The sequence below is a fragment of the Pristiophorus japonicus genome, chromosome 4, assembly GCF_044704955.1.
Source record: "Pristiophorus japonicus isolate sPriJap1 chromosome 4, sPriJap1.hap1, whole genome shotgun sequence".
Lineage (NCBI taxonomy): Eukaryota > Metazoa > Chordata > Chondrichthyes > Pristiophoridae > Pristiophorus > Pristiophorus japonicus.
The window spans coordinates 188074138-188091849 of record NC_091980.1 but is presented as its reverse complement, the minus strand read 5'-3'; the positions used below and the strand labels follow the sequence as shown (position 1 = coordinate 188091849).

At 41.3% G+C, this 17712-nt stretch overlaps 1 protein-coding gene across 7 annotated transcripts in view; it reads left to right on the top strand.

The window, feature by feature from the left end:
- Window positions 1–17712, top strand: part of LOC139263202 (spectrin beta chain, non-erythrocytic 1-like) — a 451700-nt gene that overhangs the window by 289675 nt on the left and 144313 nt on the right. For all 7 annotated transcript variants that reach the window (XM_070878931.1, XM_070878934.1, XM_070878933.1 and 4 more), the window contains exons 8-14: window positions 90–202; window positions 3852–4039; window positions 4905–5022; window positions 6433–6591; window positions 9799–10101; window positions 12733–12883; window positions 15204–16074. In XM_070878931.1, the coding sequence (XP_070735032.1) occupies window positions 90–202; window positions 3852–4039; window positions 4905–5022; window positions 6433–6591; window positions 9799–10101; window positions 12733–12883; window positions 15204–16074 (1903 nt within the window). The remainder of the gene's footprint in view (window positions 1–89; window positions 203–3851; window positions 4040–4904; window positions 5023–6432; window positions 6592–9798; window positions 10102–12732; window positions 12884–15203; window positions 16075–17712) is intronic.

Sequence of the window (17712 nt, the reverse complement as noted above, 5' to 3'; positions counted from 1 at the left end):
CAAAAATGAATTTTCTCCTTTCCTTGGTAAAGAGCGATGCCTGATTAAGAAAGAAGCAGGTTTTTATTCTCGTTTTCTCCCATTCACAGATGTTTTTACAGAAAATCCGGATGAGAAGTCAATCATTACCTATGTGGTAGCATTTTACCATTACTTCTCCAAGATGAAAGCATTAGCAGTGGAGGGGAAAAGGATTGGGAAGGTTTGTGTTGCATAGAATTGTTTGTTTAAATAACCAGCTGCATCCAAGTAGTACAATATATCAACTTTCTTGGAATGCTGGTGAGAAAATTGACCTGACAGTCTATACCCATGAGAAATCCCTGTGTGTTGCCATTTCTGCTTTGTCATGGAAAACGCTGTTGTTTATGATACCAGAGGTAGGAGACTTCAGTTATGTGGGGCAAATCGAGAAACTGAGATTTCTCTCCTTAGAGCAGAGAAGATAAAGGGGAGATTTAATAAAGATATTCAATATTATGATGGGTTTGATAAGAGTAGAATGAAGAGAAACTGTTTCCACTGGCAGAAGGGTCGGTAACCAGAGGATACAGATTTAAGATAATTGACCAAAGAACCAGAGAGGAGATGAGAAAAATGTCTTTCATGCAGCGAATAGTTATGATCTGGAATGCACTGCCTGAAAGGGCGGTGGAAACAGATTCAATAGTAACTTTCAAGAGGTAATTGGATGTATACTTGTAAAGGAAAAATTTGCAGGGCAGCGGGGAAAAACTAGGGGATTGGGACGAATTTGATAGCTCTTTCAAAGAACCGGCACAGTTACAATGGGCCCAACATTGGCCATGACTTGCATCAATATTTTTGGAGCAAAAAGGTACTCCAAATCCACTTAGGTCAGCGTATGTGGCAAGCTCTGAAAAACCTTGCGGGCAGGTAAGAAAAAGCAGCGCACATTCAGCAGACATTAAGGCAGGGTTAGGGGAGGGAAGGGAACTGGAGAGGACCTCAACAACCAAGCAGCAAACATTAAGGAAAAGCTCAAACCATTAAAATACAATTTAAAAAAGTAGTAAATCCTACCTTATCTTTAAAGTCTGCCCGGGAAAGGCCTGTGCCATTCGGCCATTCGGCCTGGGATAGGGGAGAGGGGAGGGAAAATGTGCACCGGAGAAACATAGAAACATAGAAAATAGGTGCAGAAGTAGGCCATTCGGCCCTTCTAGCCTGCACCGCCATTCAATGAGTTCATGGCTGAACATGCAACTTCAGTACCCCATTCCTGCTTTCTCGCCATACCCCTTGATCCCCCTAGTAGTAAGGACTTCATCTAACTCCTTTTTGAAAATATTTAGTGAATTGGCCTCAACAACTTTCTGTGGTAGAGAATTCCACAGGTTCACCACTCTCTGGGTGAAGAAGTTTCTCCTCATCTCGGTCCTAAATGGCTTACCCCTTATCCTTAGACTGTGTCCCCTGGTTCTGGACTTCCCCAACATTGGGAACATTCTTCCTGCATCTAACCTGTCTGAACCCATCAGAATTTTAAACGTTTCTATGAGGTCCCCTCTCATTCTTCTGAATTCCAGTAAATACAAGCCCAGTTGATCCAGTCTTTCTTGATAGGTCAGTCCCACCATCCCGGGCAAAGTCGGCGCGCTTCAGGTCAGTGCGACGAAAAAAGGTGTTGGGCAATGTTGGGTCCAATGGGTCAAATGGTCTCCTTCTGTGCTGAAAGATTCTATGATTAAATTTGAAATAAAAACTACCGTGAAAGTATAACATTAGTTGCAATGAATGATGATCAGTGTGTACATATCACAGTTTTTGACCTAACAATTATTGGTGTAGTTATAAATAAACAATATATGCACAGCTCAAGCCTGATCTCAATCTCTCCTGGAGGTCACATAAGCAGTTTTCCAGTAGGTGATCATGATCAAGAATTAGAAACTGTGGCTATTTTCTGTCTTTTCCCTTCCCCAGTCCAGGGACTCTAATGCAATTTAATGCCATTTTTGCTACCTTGGCTGAATTTATTTTTTAATACTTGTTACATAGCCTAAATTGATATGGAATATTATCACCTGCATTTGTTTATGTCTTATGTTTATATCTCAACACAGTAAAGTCTGTGGAGGTCCCCTTGTAGAATTTAAGGGCCTGTATTTTTTGGGTACATGGTTTCTACATTCCAATGATTAAGACTAAACTTTGTAGCACACATTATGGACTGCCTTGATAGCTCAGTGGATTTATCCAATGATTAGCTGAGTCATACAGATCAAACCTCGATTCTGCTGAATTAGCTGATTTCAGCCTGAGTAATAGTAGAAATGCTAAAACTGGCAGATTGCATCCGATGTCATGACAAAGATGTATTTTCTCCTTTCCTTGATAAAGAGCAATGCCGCTGTTTTTGGAATGGGGAAATTGAACCGGAGGCACTACTAGGGCGCAAACTACCGTTCGCCCAGGCGTGGCACCGCTACCGGCTCCCGTGAAATTCCGCGGGAATTTAGTGGCGGCGGTAACCGGTAACACCTCTCTCCGCTACGCCAGCGATGACGACATCATCACTGTGCGCAGAAACCTGTTTTTGCCCCAAAATTTGGTAGTGCCCCATGAAGCTGCCACGGGCGATGCCAGCGAGAATTTCAGGGGACGCGTAATGGGCTGTAGCCTGCTTGCAGGGCGATAATTAAAGGGAGATGGGGAATGTAAAAAAAAATGGCAACTTACCGGTTGCTGCCTTTTTGCTCCTCGATCGTGGGGTCTGTGTCGTGATTTTGCAGCCCGGCACTCCGCTTGTGTGCCAGGTTGCTGCCACGGCATCCCATTCCCTGGTGGTCCAGGGATGGCCCCGTTTCCCGCCCGCAGAGTTGGCAGCTTGGCCCTCCCCTTTAATGAAGGGGAGGGCTCTGTCTAGACGCTGCGACCTTCGTGGAGTATTTCCAACCCACTTGCACCCCGCTCCCGCCCCACTGAGTAGGTGGAGTGCGATATCTTGCGCTCCACTTGCTCTCGGGGGTGGTAACGCGAATATATATCGCTGGGCGGGACTTCCATGCCTGCCGCAGGAACTCCCGCCTAACGGCAGTTACCTCCCCCAAACGGGGCGCTACGCAATTTCGCGGCCAATAACTTTAGGAGAGGAATGCAGGAAATTGGCAGCAAAAAAAAATCCTTCTTTTGAAACCCATCTATTTTCTATCCCACCATTATCACATTTCAATGTTTGCTGCATTTTCATTTATTTTAGGAGGGAATAATTTTAGGCTCTTAGAGGTGAGAGGTATTAATGCAAGGAACGGAATACTTGCAAATTCTGCAGGAGCAGCTTCTAACGTTCCGACGTCAGGTGTGGTAAAGACTTAATGCAGAGTCAGGCCCCCTCTGCACTGCCCCAACCACGTTCCATAGGCCCAACCAATTGGCTCCAAATAACTCTGTTCAAGCAAGCAATGGCAAAGAGAGCAAGTACCTTTGCAACAATGTGGAATTTTGAAAATGTTACTTCCTCCCTCTACCCCCCCCTCCCCCCCACAAGGTCCCAACTAGTGCTGGCCATGTGTAGTTGTGATTTTTTTTGAGTGGGCAGAGATAGACCAAATCCTGGTTATTAGGATTACATAACTCACTGTGGGCTCACAGCTTGTGAAATCTGTGATTTGCTTTTTTGTATGCCATTGCACACGCTTGTTTATCTTGTGACCTTATTTTGAAAATCTGGCATTTTCCATGATTAAAAAAGAGTAAGACGAATTGGTATCTCGTCAATCCGTCATATAACAGCTGTTTTGTTCATTTTGATTAAACGGAAACTATTCCAGCATCTCAGAGTGTTTGAAAAGCTTGAGCTATCCTAAGTGTACTACATCCATTCCCAGGTGTTGGACAATGCAATTGAAACACAGAAAATGGTCGACAAATATGAACACCTGGCATCTGACTTGCTAACTTGGATCGAGCAAACCATCATTGTCCTCAACAGTCGGAAGTTTGCCAACTCATTGACTGGAGTGCAACAACAACTGCAGGCCTTCAACACTTACCGCACAGTGGAAAAACCTTCCAAGTAAGTTGCAGAAGTTACTTTGCCTCTCCATCCGCCTTAGTTCTCTCCAGCCACACTCACCTCGATTACCCTTGCCAGCAAGAACAGCTAGTATGTGATAGCTGATTAATCGTGTTGCTTGCCACCTCATAGCTTCCCTCACATCCTCATTTGGGACTTCCAGCCAGCCATCAAATCTTCCACAGTTTTGAGAGAGTGAACCAAAAATGCTCTCCAGCACTAAATGTGGCCCTTCAGCTACATAGGTGACTCTTTAGGCAGTTTGCACTCACCTCCAACGATGCTTCTGGCAATTTATGCAATGCTAATCTCAGTCCTGCAGACAACTCGACAATCAGCACAGAGCCCCACCCATCAGTGCAGTGCTGTGAGGTCACAATCAGTATATGACCAGATAAAGATCATTAACCAGTTGATGTAAAACATTTTTGCTTTGGATTCCAGCACAATTTCGTAAGTCAATGCATCAGTTGCTGTGTGAAATGTACCATGTATTTTCAAACTTTTTTTTCTGCATACTGCTGAAAGGCAAGTGTATTCTGTGGAAGATCCGAGATTTAAATCATGGAAGCCTCCAAAGCTTGAAATACTGAATGATTTTGCTGCCTAAAAATAGACTTTAACAATAACAGAACTGAACCAGCAGAGCTGCACAGTATTGCTTTGGCATCTGTGGCATCTGTCTGAGATGACGAATGAAATGCCTTTCCATATTGTTGTGGCTTTCTTCTCTGCGATACTTATAATGTTAAACTTTCAGTGCACAACACCATTTTCAAGATTGTTGTGTCATTAATGCTGCTTTTGATATAAAGGTTTCTTTTGAATTACAACAAAAATTACCAAAACTGCTATTCTCCGACAGGTTCCAGGAGAAGGGTAATCTCGAGGTGCTGCTGTTCTCCATTCAGAGCATGATGAGAGCAAACAATCAGAAAGTATATACGCCGCATGAGGGCAAGCTCATTTCAGACATCAACAGGGTAGGAGCTTTCTTCACTTGTTATTTCCATCAGTCAGTTTAAGAGTACAGATAATTCCATGAGTCTTTAACAGTGTTGGTTTAACTGTTGGTAGAATTTATCCCCTGTGCTGTTTTTCTGGGAAAGATGTCATTGCCAATTAAGGAGGCTTTCTGATACCACACATGGTGGCTGTACTGGAGAGCAGCTAGTGCTCAGTATTCATTTAAATAAGCATTCAGGGGAGATTTATAGATATCAAGAGCACATTAGTGCTCCTTTTTAGCTGAAGTTCGCAGATAAATGAAAATGTTCTTAACTCTTAAATAGTCGACAAAACTTTATATATTTTCCCCTAATTTTCTTTGCTTTTCTTCTTTCCTCGCCTGTAGTACAAAAGAGTTTCTGTTTATATGGTATTCTTGCAAATGTCTCAACGTGCATCACATGCAGTCAGTACTGTCAAGCGCAGTCACCTGTGCTATGTAGGCAAAGGTGGTTATTGACGCTGCGTATCATCCACTGGCAGCTCTCTGATACCAGCCCAAGTGACCTTTTGCATACAAGTCTTCATTAGTCGGTTTTCTGGACAGCCTTGCAGCAAAGTGCAGTTGAGTTAAGTGTTTTCTGACACGTCACTGGATAGTGATCAAGAGCGGGAACTTGGTGGACTTTTTATCCCCTCTCCCAAGTCCTGTGGACACTGAAGGCCCACCATGTTACTTCTCCCAACAGAAATCATGAAATTGGCATAGATAAGGGATCAAACTTAAGTACTTCTTGGTGTGTTAGGTATATTACAACACATGGCACATTTGCAAGATGTTCATTGAGCTCCTGGTTTTATTTTATGTTTGCGAAGACCAAATAAATTGAAAATGTAGTTAAATAAAAATTAAGATTCAATCACAATCCTAAAATATTGTTCTTACACTGATTATGTAAAAATATTTTTTGGAACACTTCTCCCTCAATGTTACTTATGTACTTTTTGCACTTTATTTGTGTAGTTTATTCCATGATCTCATAGGGTCATGCACTGCCTTCAGCTGAGAAGACAAGTAGATGACCAGCATGCAAGACTCCTGAAGCAGCTTGTAAAATTGCCTGGTCACTTTTGGAGTCTCCCCACAACAGCATGGCTGAGATAATGAACTCAGGGGCATGGGATTAAACCAACAATTCCCCCACTGCTCTGGCTCCAAGGATTACTTTTACAACATAACACACTGCAATATCACACTGACATTTTTCTCTATTCGTTATGAAAGTAGCAAATGAAGGCAATGCCATCCGAATAGAACAATAACTTCAACCCACAAAATAAAATCAGTGCCGTATAAACGAAACAAAAATCTTCAAACGTCTTTTGAAAAAAATAATCTCAATGTGTCATTACTTGTGGTATTTGTATCTGGCGATTCAAAATAGGGCTGGGAGCGGCTGGAGAAAGCAGAGCACGAACGTGAGCTGGTCCTTAGAAATGAATTGATCAGACAGGAGAAACTGGAGCAGTTGGCCCGTCGTTTTGACCGCAAGGCACTTATGAGGGAGACGTGGTTGTGTGAGAATCAGCGGCTTGTCTCGCAGGTAAAGAAACATCCCATTTTATTATAGAAAGCACAGAGGCACAAACAGGAGTTAGTGGGGCAGGGCAGCTAAAGTACACTAAAGTATAAAAAGGCCTTTTCAACTTGAAGATTGCACAAGTCATAGATTCTATATAGCCATGGAAATGTTAATGTTTGTAAATGTCTGATAAAACAAAATTTGAAACATGCTCTGGGAGGTAACTGAGAAATTTAATTTTTTTTAAAATGTTATACACACTATACACCTGCAGGCTCACGTTATAGCTCTGTTTCTTACTTTCTCCAAAATTTCAAATCTATACTTCACCTGAGGCCACGCACCATATGTAGCACGCAAACAATCTGTTCACATGCCTCTGCCAATGCTGTGTATAGCAAGGGGAAGCCTGAGATGCTGCTCCGTCTGATTTCCTTCTCTTTATGTGAAAGCACCTGGCCTCAATGGCATTACTTGTGACTTTAAGATGGTTTGATGGCATTAATGCCTCCCTTCCCCACTATATAGTGCACTGTATAGGAAATCAAGGTTGAACCCAGCATGTTGCATCCTTCGTAATTAATGTTATTTTTCTCATTTTGACACACAAATGTTACTCTCAACTTTAAAGGGGTGGTGTAAAAGATGCAAAATGCTGCATAGTTACTGATAGATAGACAAAAGACACATTTAGAAACCTGCATTTGCACCATCTCCAATACTTTTCATATAAAATTGAAGTGCTTGGGCAGCAAATTGTAAACATATGATGTGTGTACAAATGTCCATAATTTGTCACATGATGTTGCACGCTCAACCTGCTCTGCCTTGACTATGGAGCAGCCATATTGTCATACTTACTGTAGCTAATTGTATGAAACCATTGCTGGTTTATTTTCCAAGTGCAAATTAATATAACATTTTCAAAGGGGGATTTAGGATCAATTATTTGAAGGAACTGTATTATCAATGTCTTTTATTTTATTTTCTAATCATTTCCCAAAATCAAACAGTCTTGCCTTCCTCTTACCATGTGTTCATGACTGCTGAAATGACAAATACGATGGTGAGCGTGCAACTTTGGAAATGGGATCAATATGCAGATGAGCCGAAATGTGCAGCTGTTGTCCGTTCAACCTATCGTCCTGTAACAAATTGGAAGTGTAGCAGGAATCCATTGTAATTAGTGGTTTTATCACCAGAAATTGAAAATTAAGCAGTAAAGCTCTTTTAAATGTTTGGTGAATAAAATTAGCACCAGTTTAAGATCCTACATTATGTTCTGTCCCTACCCATCTTACTATAATTCAGAGGTGGCAAGAAAAGTTTTTGGGAGGATATGCAGGGAAACCACTGACAATGTATGGAGTTTATTAAGTATTAACAGGTAATCATTAATTTGTTAGATATATGTTAATAGTGAATGTCTTCAATATTGAAGTATGTTTTGATACACTTATTCAAAGTCTGTCATGTTGTCTTGTCTTTAACTCTTTGCCCTCACCCAGAGTTTTGTCCCTAAAAAATATTGTTTTGTGTAGCAGCAATTCAGGATGGTGAAGGCAAAGTATTAATAAAGTTCTTTGTCAGTTTTACTTGAGCGGTGTTTTGCTTTACATCAGTAGATAGTTTATTAGAATCCACCAATCTGGCCAGCCCTACAAGCACACATTCCTTACGTGAGTCTAATATTCCAAGGATTGGATCTTGCTGGAGCGGGGTATCTCGCAGTATACACCATTAGCTAGATTATTTCCTGCACCCATCAGTTCAAAATATTTTTGCTCTGTAACTTTTCGGAAGTGCGAGCACAACGGGGCATCTGGGACCTTAGTGAACAACGGGACTAACAATGTATCTCTTTAACTAATGAGATTTAACTATTGGGAAAGAAACCGAGGAATGGCATAGAAGGAGGGTGAATTAGAGTCAAATCAACTACTGAAAGAGAAATAAAGAGAGGGAAAGAAAGATTGCATTAAGAGAGAGCAAAAAAGAGACAAAAGGAAAAGCAAGAAACAATTTTAAATTTTAAATTAGATATTTTTAAAATCTCTAACAACAATTGACTACATGCAGGAATAAGATTGAGCCATTTAAATTGTTCACTTTCTGGGCAAGAACAGTTGATTTACATTGCATTAACAATTACCACATCGTTAAAAAGATACATACGTGGTAAAATACAGCCCTAACTTTCCACAGCAAGTTTAATGGGCAATTAATGTGTATATCCTGCAAGTTCCTAAAAATAACGGGGAGTTTGAGGGTGAGATGCCATTTGTGCAAAGTAATGGATCAGCCAGAGGCATAAATCGACCAGCAAGCTCTGGAGATTCGCAACTCACGGCATATCTCTTAATCCCCTGAATTTGATGGCTAATTTAGGCATTAATAATGGTGTCATTAAATCGCCAATTAATCGGCAAGATCCGGCCCATTGTGTTTTTGAAACACTTTATGCTTCTGCGCAGCTTCCGGTAGCTTTCAGTTCGTTGGCAGGAGTCACTCTGTAAAAAGTTATTGCATGACAGGAACTATTTCAGAATCCAAATATCACTGCACACATTCTAATGCAACTATCTACTAGTGGTTATTTTGTCTGGATACACGGGCTCTATTCTGGACCTTGGGATTTGGAGCTGATGATGGCATTTAGTTCTTGAATCATGCATTGATCAGCTCTCCTTCCTTTTCCCACCACAGAATCTGTTCATTCAGACCCTATAGCCAGGATAAAGGTGCTTAGTGTTTATTTTTGTTGCATTGCATTGGATGAGTCTGCTAAATGCATATATTTGATAATTCAGGTCTGGAAACAATATGTGTATTCAAGACGTAGTATAACTTTATAGAGTAATGTTCTGTTGTGGTCTACATTGTGTTTAGTTTTCATGCTGAATTCTTTTCTGATCCATTTACTACTTCCAATGGCTGTCTCAATGTGCTGGTGTTTCTGGCTTCTGATGCAGTGCTCTTGCATGTTACCATAAAATAAGAACAAAATGTAATGTATGGATGCTTCAGAATCTTGTCATTCTACTATAGTGCCAAGCATGTTTTCAATGCATTGACATCCAAGCATTTTTTTCTTTGGTCTGAAAAGTGGCAAAGTTGATGTACACGTCTGCCGTTTCTTGTACGATTCCGTCATAGGAATGTGACTTGTCACTGAACAATTCCAGTCTCTTATGTATTTATTGTTTCATTTATCCAATTTGTTCACAGGATAACTTTGGCTATGATCTGCCTGCTGTGGAAGCAGCTATGAAGAAGCATGAAGCAATTGAGGCAGACATCGCTGCTTATGAAGAACGTGTGCAGACCCTTGTGGATGTGTCACAGGAACTGGAGGCCGAGAGTTACCATGATGTTAAACGCATTAATGCCAGAAAGGAAAACATCATGCGACTGTGGGAGTATCTGTTGGAGCTCCTTAATGCTCGACGAGCAAGGCTGGAAATGAACTTGGCCCTTCAGAAAATTTTCCAGGAGATGCTTCACATCATTGATTGGATGGATGAAATGAAAGTATGTGTTGAGATAAGAATTTTTATGTATGTATAATGTGCGCCCGTGTGTGTGTTGGTGTTCTTTTACTAGTGGGACAAAGACAGTGAGCGATTAGTTGGATTTTTCAATACTTAAGATGGCCAATGTCTCTTTTGAAAATAAAATCACAACATAACTGTTAGATTCTTTTTTATTGCTCATTTTCAGATTTTTTCTATATTAAACATTAAAAAAAAATGATATACAAAAAGGCACAGTCATGACCTTTTCGAACCTAACCTTCAACCTTCCTCCTGCTGTCCAGCTAAGTGCAGAATGTAATTGTCATTAATGATTATTTGTAACTGATTTTCTTTAAAGTAAACATGTACTAGTTGTATCACCGGGTCTTTGAAATATGACTTAATTATTCCTTCCCATTTCTTATCAGATAAAATAGATCCATATATTTACATAAAATCCCCAGGGCCGGATAGTCTGCATCTCAGAGTACTTAAGGAAGTGGCCCTAGAAATAGTGGATGCATTTTCCAACATTCTATCGACTCTGGATCAGTTCCTATGGACTGGAGGGTAGCTAATGTAACCCCACTTTTAAAAAAAAAAGAAGGAGAGAGAAAACAGGGAATTATAGACCGGTTAGCCTGACATCAGTGGTGGGGAAAATGTTGGAATCAATAATTAAAGATGTAATAGCAGTGCATTTGGAAAGCATTGATAGGATCGGTCCAAGTCAGCATGGATTTATGAAAGGGAAATCATGCTTGACAAATCTTCTAGAATTTTTTGAGGATGTAACTAGAAGAGTGGACAAGGGGGAGCCAGTGGATGTGGTGCATTTAGACTTTCAAAAGGCTTTTGACAAGGTCCCACACAAGAGATTAGTGTGCAAAATTAAAGCACATGGTATTGGGGGTAATGTACTGACATGGATAGAGAACTGGTTGGCAGATAGGAAGCAAAGAGTAGAAATAAACGGGTCCTTTTCAGAATGGCAGGCAGTGACTAGTGGGGTACCGCAAGGTTCAGTGCTGGGACCCCAGCTATTTACAATATACATTAATGATTTAGATGAAAGAATTGAATGTAATATCTCCAAGTTTTCAGATGACGCTAAGCTGGGTGGCAGTGTGAGCTATGAGGAGGATGCTAAGAGGCTGCAGAGTAACTTGGACAGGTTAGGTGAGTGGGTAAATGCATGGCAGATTGAGTATAATGTCGATAAATGTGAGGTTATCCTCTTTGGTGGTAAAAACAGGAAGGCAGATTATTATCTGAATAGTGACAGATTAGGAAAAGGGGAGTTGCAAAGAGACCTGTGTGTCATGGTACATCAGTCATTGAAAGTTGGCATGCAGGTACAGCAGGCGGTGAAGAAGGCAAATGGCATGTTGGCCATCATAGCGAGAGGATTTGAGTATAGGAGTAGGGAGGTCTTACTACTGTTGTACAGGGCGCTGGTGAGGCCACACCTTGAATATTGTGTACAGTTTTGGTCCCCTAATCTGAGGAAGGATATTCTTGCTATTGAGGGAGTGCAGCGAAGGTTCACCAGACTGATTCCCGGGATGACAGGACTGACATATGAAGAAAGACTGGATCGACTAGGCTCATATTCACTGGAATTTAGAAGAATGAGAGGGGATCTCATAGAAACATATAAAATTCTGACGGGATTGGACGGGTTAGATGCAGGAAGAATGTTCCCGATGTTGGAGAAGTCCAGAACCAGGGGTCAGAGTCTTAGGATAAGGCGTAAGCCATTTAGGACCGAGATGAGGAGAAACTTCTTCACTCAGAGAGATGTGGAATTCTCTACCACAGAAAGTTGTTGAGGCCAGTTTGTTAGATATATTCAAAAGGAAGTTAGATCTGGCCCTTATGGCTAAAGGGATCAAGGGGTATAGAGAGAAAGCAGGAATGGGATACTGAAGTGCATGATCAGCCATGATCATATTGAATGGTGGTGCAGGCTCGAAGGGCCGAATGTCCTACTCCTGCACCTATTTTCTATGCTTCTATGCTTGTGGATCTCTTGTAAAACGTTTGTAAGGATGGGAGCATTATGTCACATAATGCACAATTTAATGAATGTGACAGAAATTTGCATGAGTGACATTTGAACTTTGATGCATGTGCCTTAAATATATGTAACATTTATAATATATGGTTTCATTTAAATTTTTAAGATGTCTACTTGATCTTTAAAAACAGATTACATATGGCATTACATCGAGATACTGGCTAGCATTTATATTGTTTAAGAAGCAACATTTTGCTTATGAGGCTTATTTTTTAGAAGAATCTGTAGGAGAGAAAGGTTAGGGGAAAAGAACTAACTTACACTTTGACCTGATTAAAAAATAAAGTCAACCTGGTTTTATACTGGCAAATCTGTCAGTGGGGTTCATAAAGTAAACAAACTACAGTTACTGACAATATTTATAGTACTTAAAGAGCAAACTTTTCCAGTGATAATTAATCTGTTCAGAAGTGCTAAAGATCTTTGGATGCATTAATGTTTAACTTATTTTTAAGTTTAGAAACAATGACATTTCTAATTGTGTGTAATACTACATATATTATACATATGTGTCTTTTAATTGATATTTGGTTATTTTAGAAAGCTAATGGTATATTTTTCTTTCAGGTACAACTGCTATCGCAGGATTTTGGTAAACATTTAATGGGTGTGGAAGACCTGCTCCAGAAACATGCGCTGGTGGAAGCTGACATTGCGATTCAGGCAGACAGAGTGAAGTTAGTCAATGCCGGGGCACTCAAATTTGCTGAAGGAGAAGGTACATATTGATGTTTCCTTAAAGTCCTGCACTTCACATACTGTTTAACCCTTTAGCAATCAAACTGGGTGTAAAGGATCATCAGATAATTGCTAAAAGTAGCTGCAAGCCATTGATTTTCAGTTTTTGTTGCTGTGCCTATTCATGGAGCAGTGTCAATACTCAGCACGTCCCAAAGTGCTTCACAGATAATGAAGTATTTTTTGAAGTCACTGATGTATTGTTCGGAAACACAGCAACCAACTTGTGCACAGCAAGGTCCCACAAACAGCATCGTGACAATGACCGGATAATCTATTTTAGTGATGTTAATTGAGGGACAAATATTGGCCAGGACACGAGAGCAAACTATCCTGCTCTTTTCGATAGTGCCATAGGATCTTTTGTATCCACCTGAGAGGGCAACTGGGTCCTTAGTTTAACATCTCATCTGGAAGACGACATCCCATATTACATATTACTCATCAAGATGAGCTGTCTAAGTATTGAGGACTAAGGCAATGTTTAGTTTCTTCCGCACACTCCCAGGTCAGGTGTAGCTTACGTTTGGCGTTGCACTAAGAATGTGACCCTTACTTCATCAATATAACTTCCAATTTACCACATCAGGTATCTTTGTGAACTTTGAGCAGGATTGCCATTTTGGTGCTAATTGATGCCACGTTTGTAACCATTTGAAGGTTAAGGACATGGGTTTTATTTTATACTATGCTACTCTCTGTATTTTAGAATATAAGACCACTATATTAAAGCTACCTGAACTCATTTCACTTCAGACCCTTATATCAAGCAAAAAAAAGATTTAGGGGGAGAAATTGGATTAATTTGCGTTCCCCCGGGCTTGCGACTGGGTGCGGCACGGCTAACTACTCCCGCTAAATTCAGTGAAGGTTTAGTGGTGGTGATATGGTGTGGCGCCCCGATCTTCTGTGCCTGGAGATTATGACATAATTACCGTGCGCATCGCCCTGTTGGCACCCCAGCCCCTAAATTGGTTTTCAACCCTGAAGCAGCGACTGCTTCAGGACACACATACCGGGTAGCCGGCCACTACCGAGGTGAAAATTAAAGGGGAGGTGGCCAGCAGCTGTGAAAAAAATCTGCCCTTTTCGTTGCCACTCCAGTCGAGGTTTGCTCGCGGGGTTGGTGTCGCGATCGCTCAGCCGGATTGCGTGGTGCAGGTAGGTGGAGTCTTCTTGGTCAGAGTATACAGCTTGGGCCCTTTCCTTTAATTGAGGGAAGAGCCCCTCGTACGCGGCAGCACTACATGGCCCAATGTGTAGTGCTGCTGAGGCATGCGCCCAGTTACTGCCCCAGGAAGGAAATGGAGCACTTGATTTAGCACTGCACTTCCTTCCGAGTGATCCACTTCCATCCTGGGGCAGTAACCAGAATTAGTGAGCGGGGCGAGACTTCTGCGCCTGGCACAAAATTTTTTGCCTCCCAGATGTTGCCAACCCCAAAAGGGGCAATAATGAAGTTCTCGGCCTTGGAACCTATCAGTCTGAACAGGATTTGGGCTTCCAGGGGAGAAAGTACAGTGTTGTTACTTATTATTAAAACTGAAAAATCTAACATACTTTTTTGGTCTGATGTTGGCTATGATGTGAAGCTGCAGGGCATGTATAATATATTCTGATGATCCAGCAAAGTCATGATGGGCAAACAATAATGGGAAAGGGTTAATGAGGTCTTCAGTAATTTTTTATTGGTCAGAGTTGTTCATGATTTGGTTTGTCTAATTATTCATTACCTTTAATTTCTAAAATATAGAGAGTAGCATGGTATGAAATAAAACCCAATCTCACGTCAGTTCATGTCATGCAATTGAACTTGCTTTCTCACAATACTTGCTGCCAGTGTGAATCTCCCCATAATCTGCTGAACAGAATAAAATCATCCTATCTGCTTGACCTGGTCAAGTTATAAGGAGTATAGTTTAAAGATCTAATGCATCCAGGGGGTCAGATGATGCTGATAAACTGCATGGAGCTCACGCATTCAGCTTGTGGTGTCCTCTAAATTCCTTGATATGTTACTGACTTGTTGCCTGTCCATCCTGCGTTTACCTATATATAACCTTCAAGCCTTTGTATTACTCCATATGTAAATACTCCATCTTTTGTGCTATTATATTATACTCCAGACATTTTTTTCTCCTGTGATTACGGTTTAGAGGAGGTAGAGGCAAATCATTGTAAAGGTTTCTGCTAACTAAAAATTGATTTCTTCCCCCATGTTTTTGCAAGACCAAATGAAGTTAACTTCCACAACATTTTCAACAAGAAAACCACTGATTATCTGTGAATCCCTTTTCCAGGTTACACACCTTGTGATCCCAACGTGATCAAGGACCGTGTCAACCATTTGGAACTGTGTTATGAGGATCTTTGTGTATTGGCAACTGAACGGAAGGACCACCTCGAGCAGTCTCGGCGTCTTTGGAGGTTCTTCTGGGAGATGGCTGAAACTGAGGGCTGGATTAGAGAAAGAGAGCAGATCTTCTCCTCGCAGGATTATGGGAAAGATATTACCAGTATAATGATTCTGCAAAGCAAGCATAAGGCACTGGAGGATGAGTTGGGTGGTCTCCGCACTCATCTGCAACAGACAGATAAGGAAGGCAAAGACATGATTGCAGAGAAACATTTCGCTTCACCTGAGATCAAGAAAAGAAGAGAGGAAGTCTTTGACATGTGGAAGGATTTGGAGGAGCTGGCGGCCTTCCGCAAACAAAATCTTCAGGATGCACAAAACTTCTTCCAGTTCCAAGTGGATGCAGATGATATCAAAACTTGGTTACAGGACACTTATCGCATCATGTCTTCAGATGATGTAGGTCACGATGAATTTTCAACACAAACACTGGTGAAGAAACACAGGGACCTTACAGATGAAATCATGAAGTCTGGGGCAGCTATTGATGCTCTGAATAAACAGCTACAGAGCCTCCCAGATGAATTCAGGAAATTACCAGAGATAAGAGACCGACAGAGGGAGATAAAGGAGTTATATGCAGATCTCGTAGCTCTATCGGATCTCCGAAGGCAGCGATTGCAGGATGCCCTTGCTCTCTATATAATGTTTAGTGAAGCTGATGCATGTGAATTATGGATGAATGAGAAGGAGAAATGGTTGGAGGGAATAGAGATTCCAAAGAAACTAGAGGATCTGGAAGTAGTAGCGCACAGGTACAAACTGAAAATGCAATAGATACATTTATTTATCTTGTATGTTCATTAGTATTGTTTAAGTCGATCTTCAATAGTTTTAATTGACTATTGGGAGGACCATGCCAGCCATGGTGGTTGTAATCACCCTGACTGACACAATTAAAATTCTGAGTGGAAAGTGCACATTATCCAACCTATGGGTGCTTTATAAAGAGTGAGCCTTATTGAATTCATGACCCAACGTTACTTATAGTGAGCAATTGAATTGACAGGGAGCAAACCACTTTAGGATTATGTTTGCCACTAATCACTTCAACTCCTCTCCCCTCCCCCATACAAGCTTATACATTTGATCTCTTTGTATATGTTGAACCAGAGGGCCAGATTTTTGGCTTTCAGGTTTTTTCAGCAAAAACAGTAGCGATATGTGAAACTTACCGTTTTCGCTGCACTACCGTCTTTAGGCCAAACTTTCGGGTTTTATGTAAGGGGCGCGTTGCATGAGAATTTGCGGCGCATAAACGCAAGTTTTGCCAAATTTAGGCCGAGGCCGGGAGCGGTGCAAGTGAGACCTTGGAAGGGAGAAAAAAATTCCCCAAAACATTCAAAAAAACATTTACAAGACACTTACCTATCGAATCGCTGAAAAAAAATTTAAAAATAAAAACTTTAACTTACCTTTTCTGCAGGTTTTCATACTTAACGCTGCTGGCAAGGCTGTACCGACAAGTTTGACCTGTTGGTATTCTGGGTGTGGCGTACGGGTTGGGAAAGAGCAGAAAGTCCGACGGTAACGCAATCCGTATTGTTGCACGTTGGTGCTCCTCTCCCCGGCGGTACGTCCCATCGCCACCTCAAACAACAAGCTGATGATCCCGCCGGGGTTTGCGACCGGATTTTCACCGCGGAGGGTCAAAATGCGGTGAAAACCCAGTCGCAAACTTCTCAAAAATCCGGCCCATAGTCTTAAGCCACTTTTTTTAGCTTGCACCATTCTTTTTTTAATTTGATGTACCTGAGAGTGATTACAAAACTAATCTAATTATAGCAGGTTATGAATGTGTCAAATGCATAACAAACCATAGTAAACTGTAATGTATTTGCTTCATGGGTTCTTTGCATAAGAATTCATAGCAACTCATAGCTATTAAGAACTAGTTGGTTTATTAACAAAGGTTTAACAATCACACAACACATTATCAGTTCATCCACTCAGCTCACAATTGCATACCTCATTGTGGATGACCGAGACTCAATTGACTGGGGCTTTATGGAGTCTTGCTAAAATCACGTGACTGGCTAAGCCGCTCACAATGCAACAGCTGTACAACTATTTTAAATCATACAATTACACAAGTGCCCCCCTTGTTAAAGGGACACTACAACTAGAAAACCGAAAAAAATCAAATTAAATTTGGTTGTTGGGGGGGATGATGCACTCCAGTCCCTCCGGTGCCACCTGTCATGGAAGGCTGTGAGCGTACCAGTAGACACCGCGTGCTCCATCTCCAGGGATACCCTGGCACGAACGTAGCCGCCAACAGCTCTTTAATCAAGTGCCCCCTGGTTAAAGGGGGGGCACACTCCAAACACTTTCAAAAAAGTGTTCCCTTGTTTTTTTTGAGGGCACTAAAAACACAAATTATACAAGTGCCC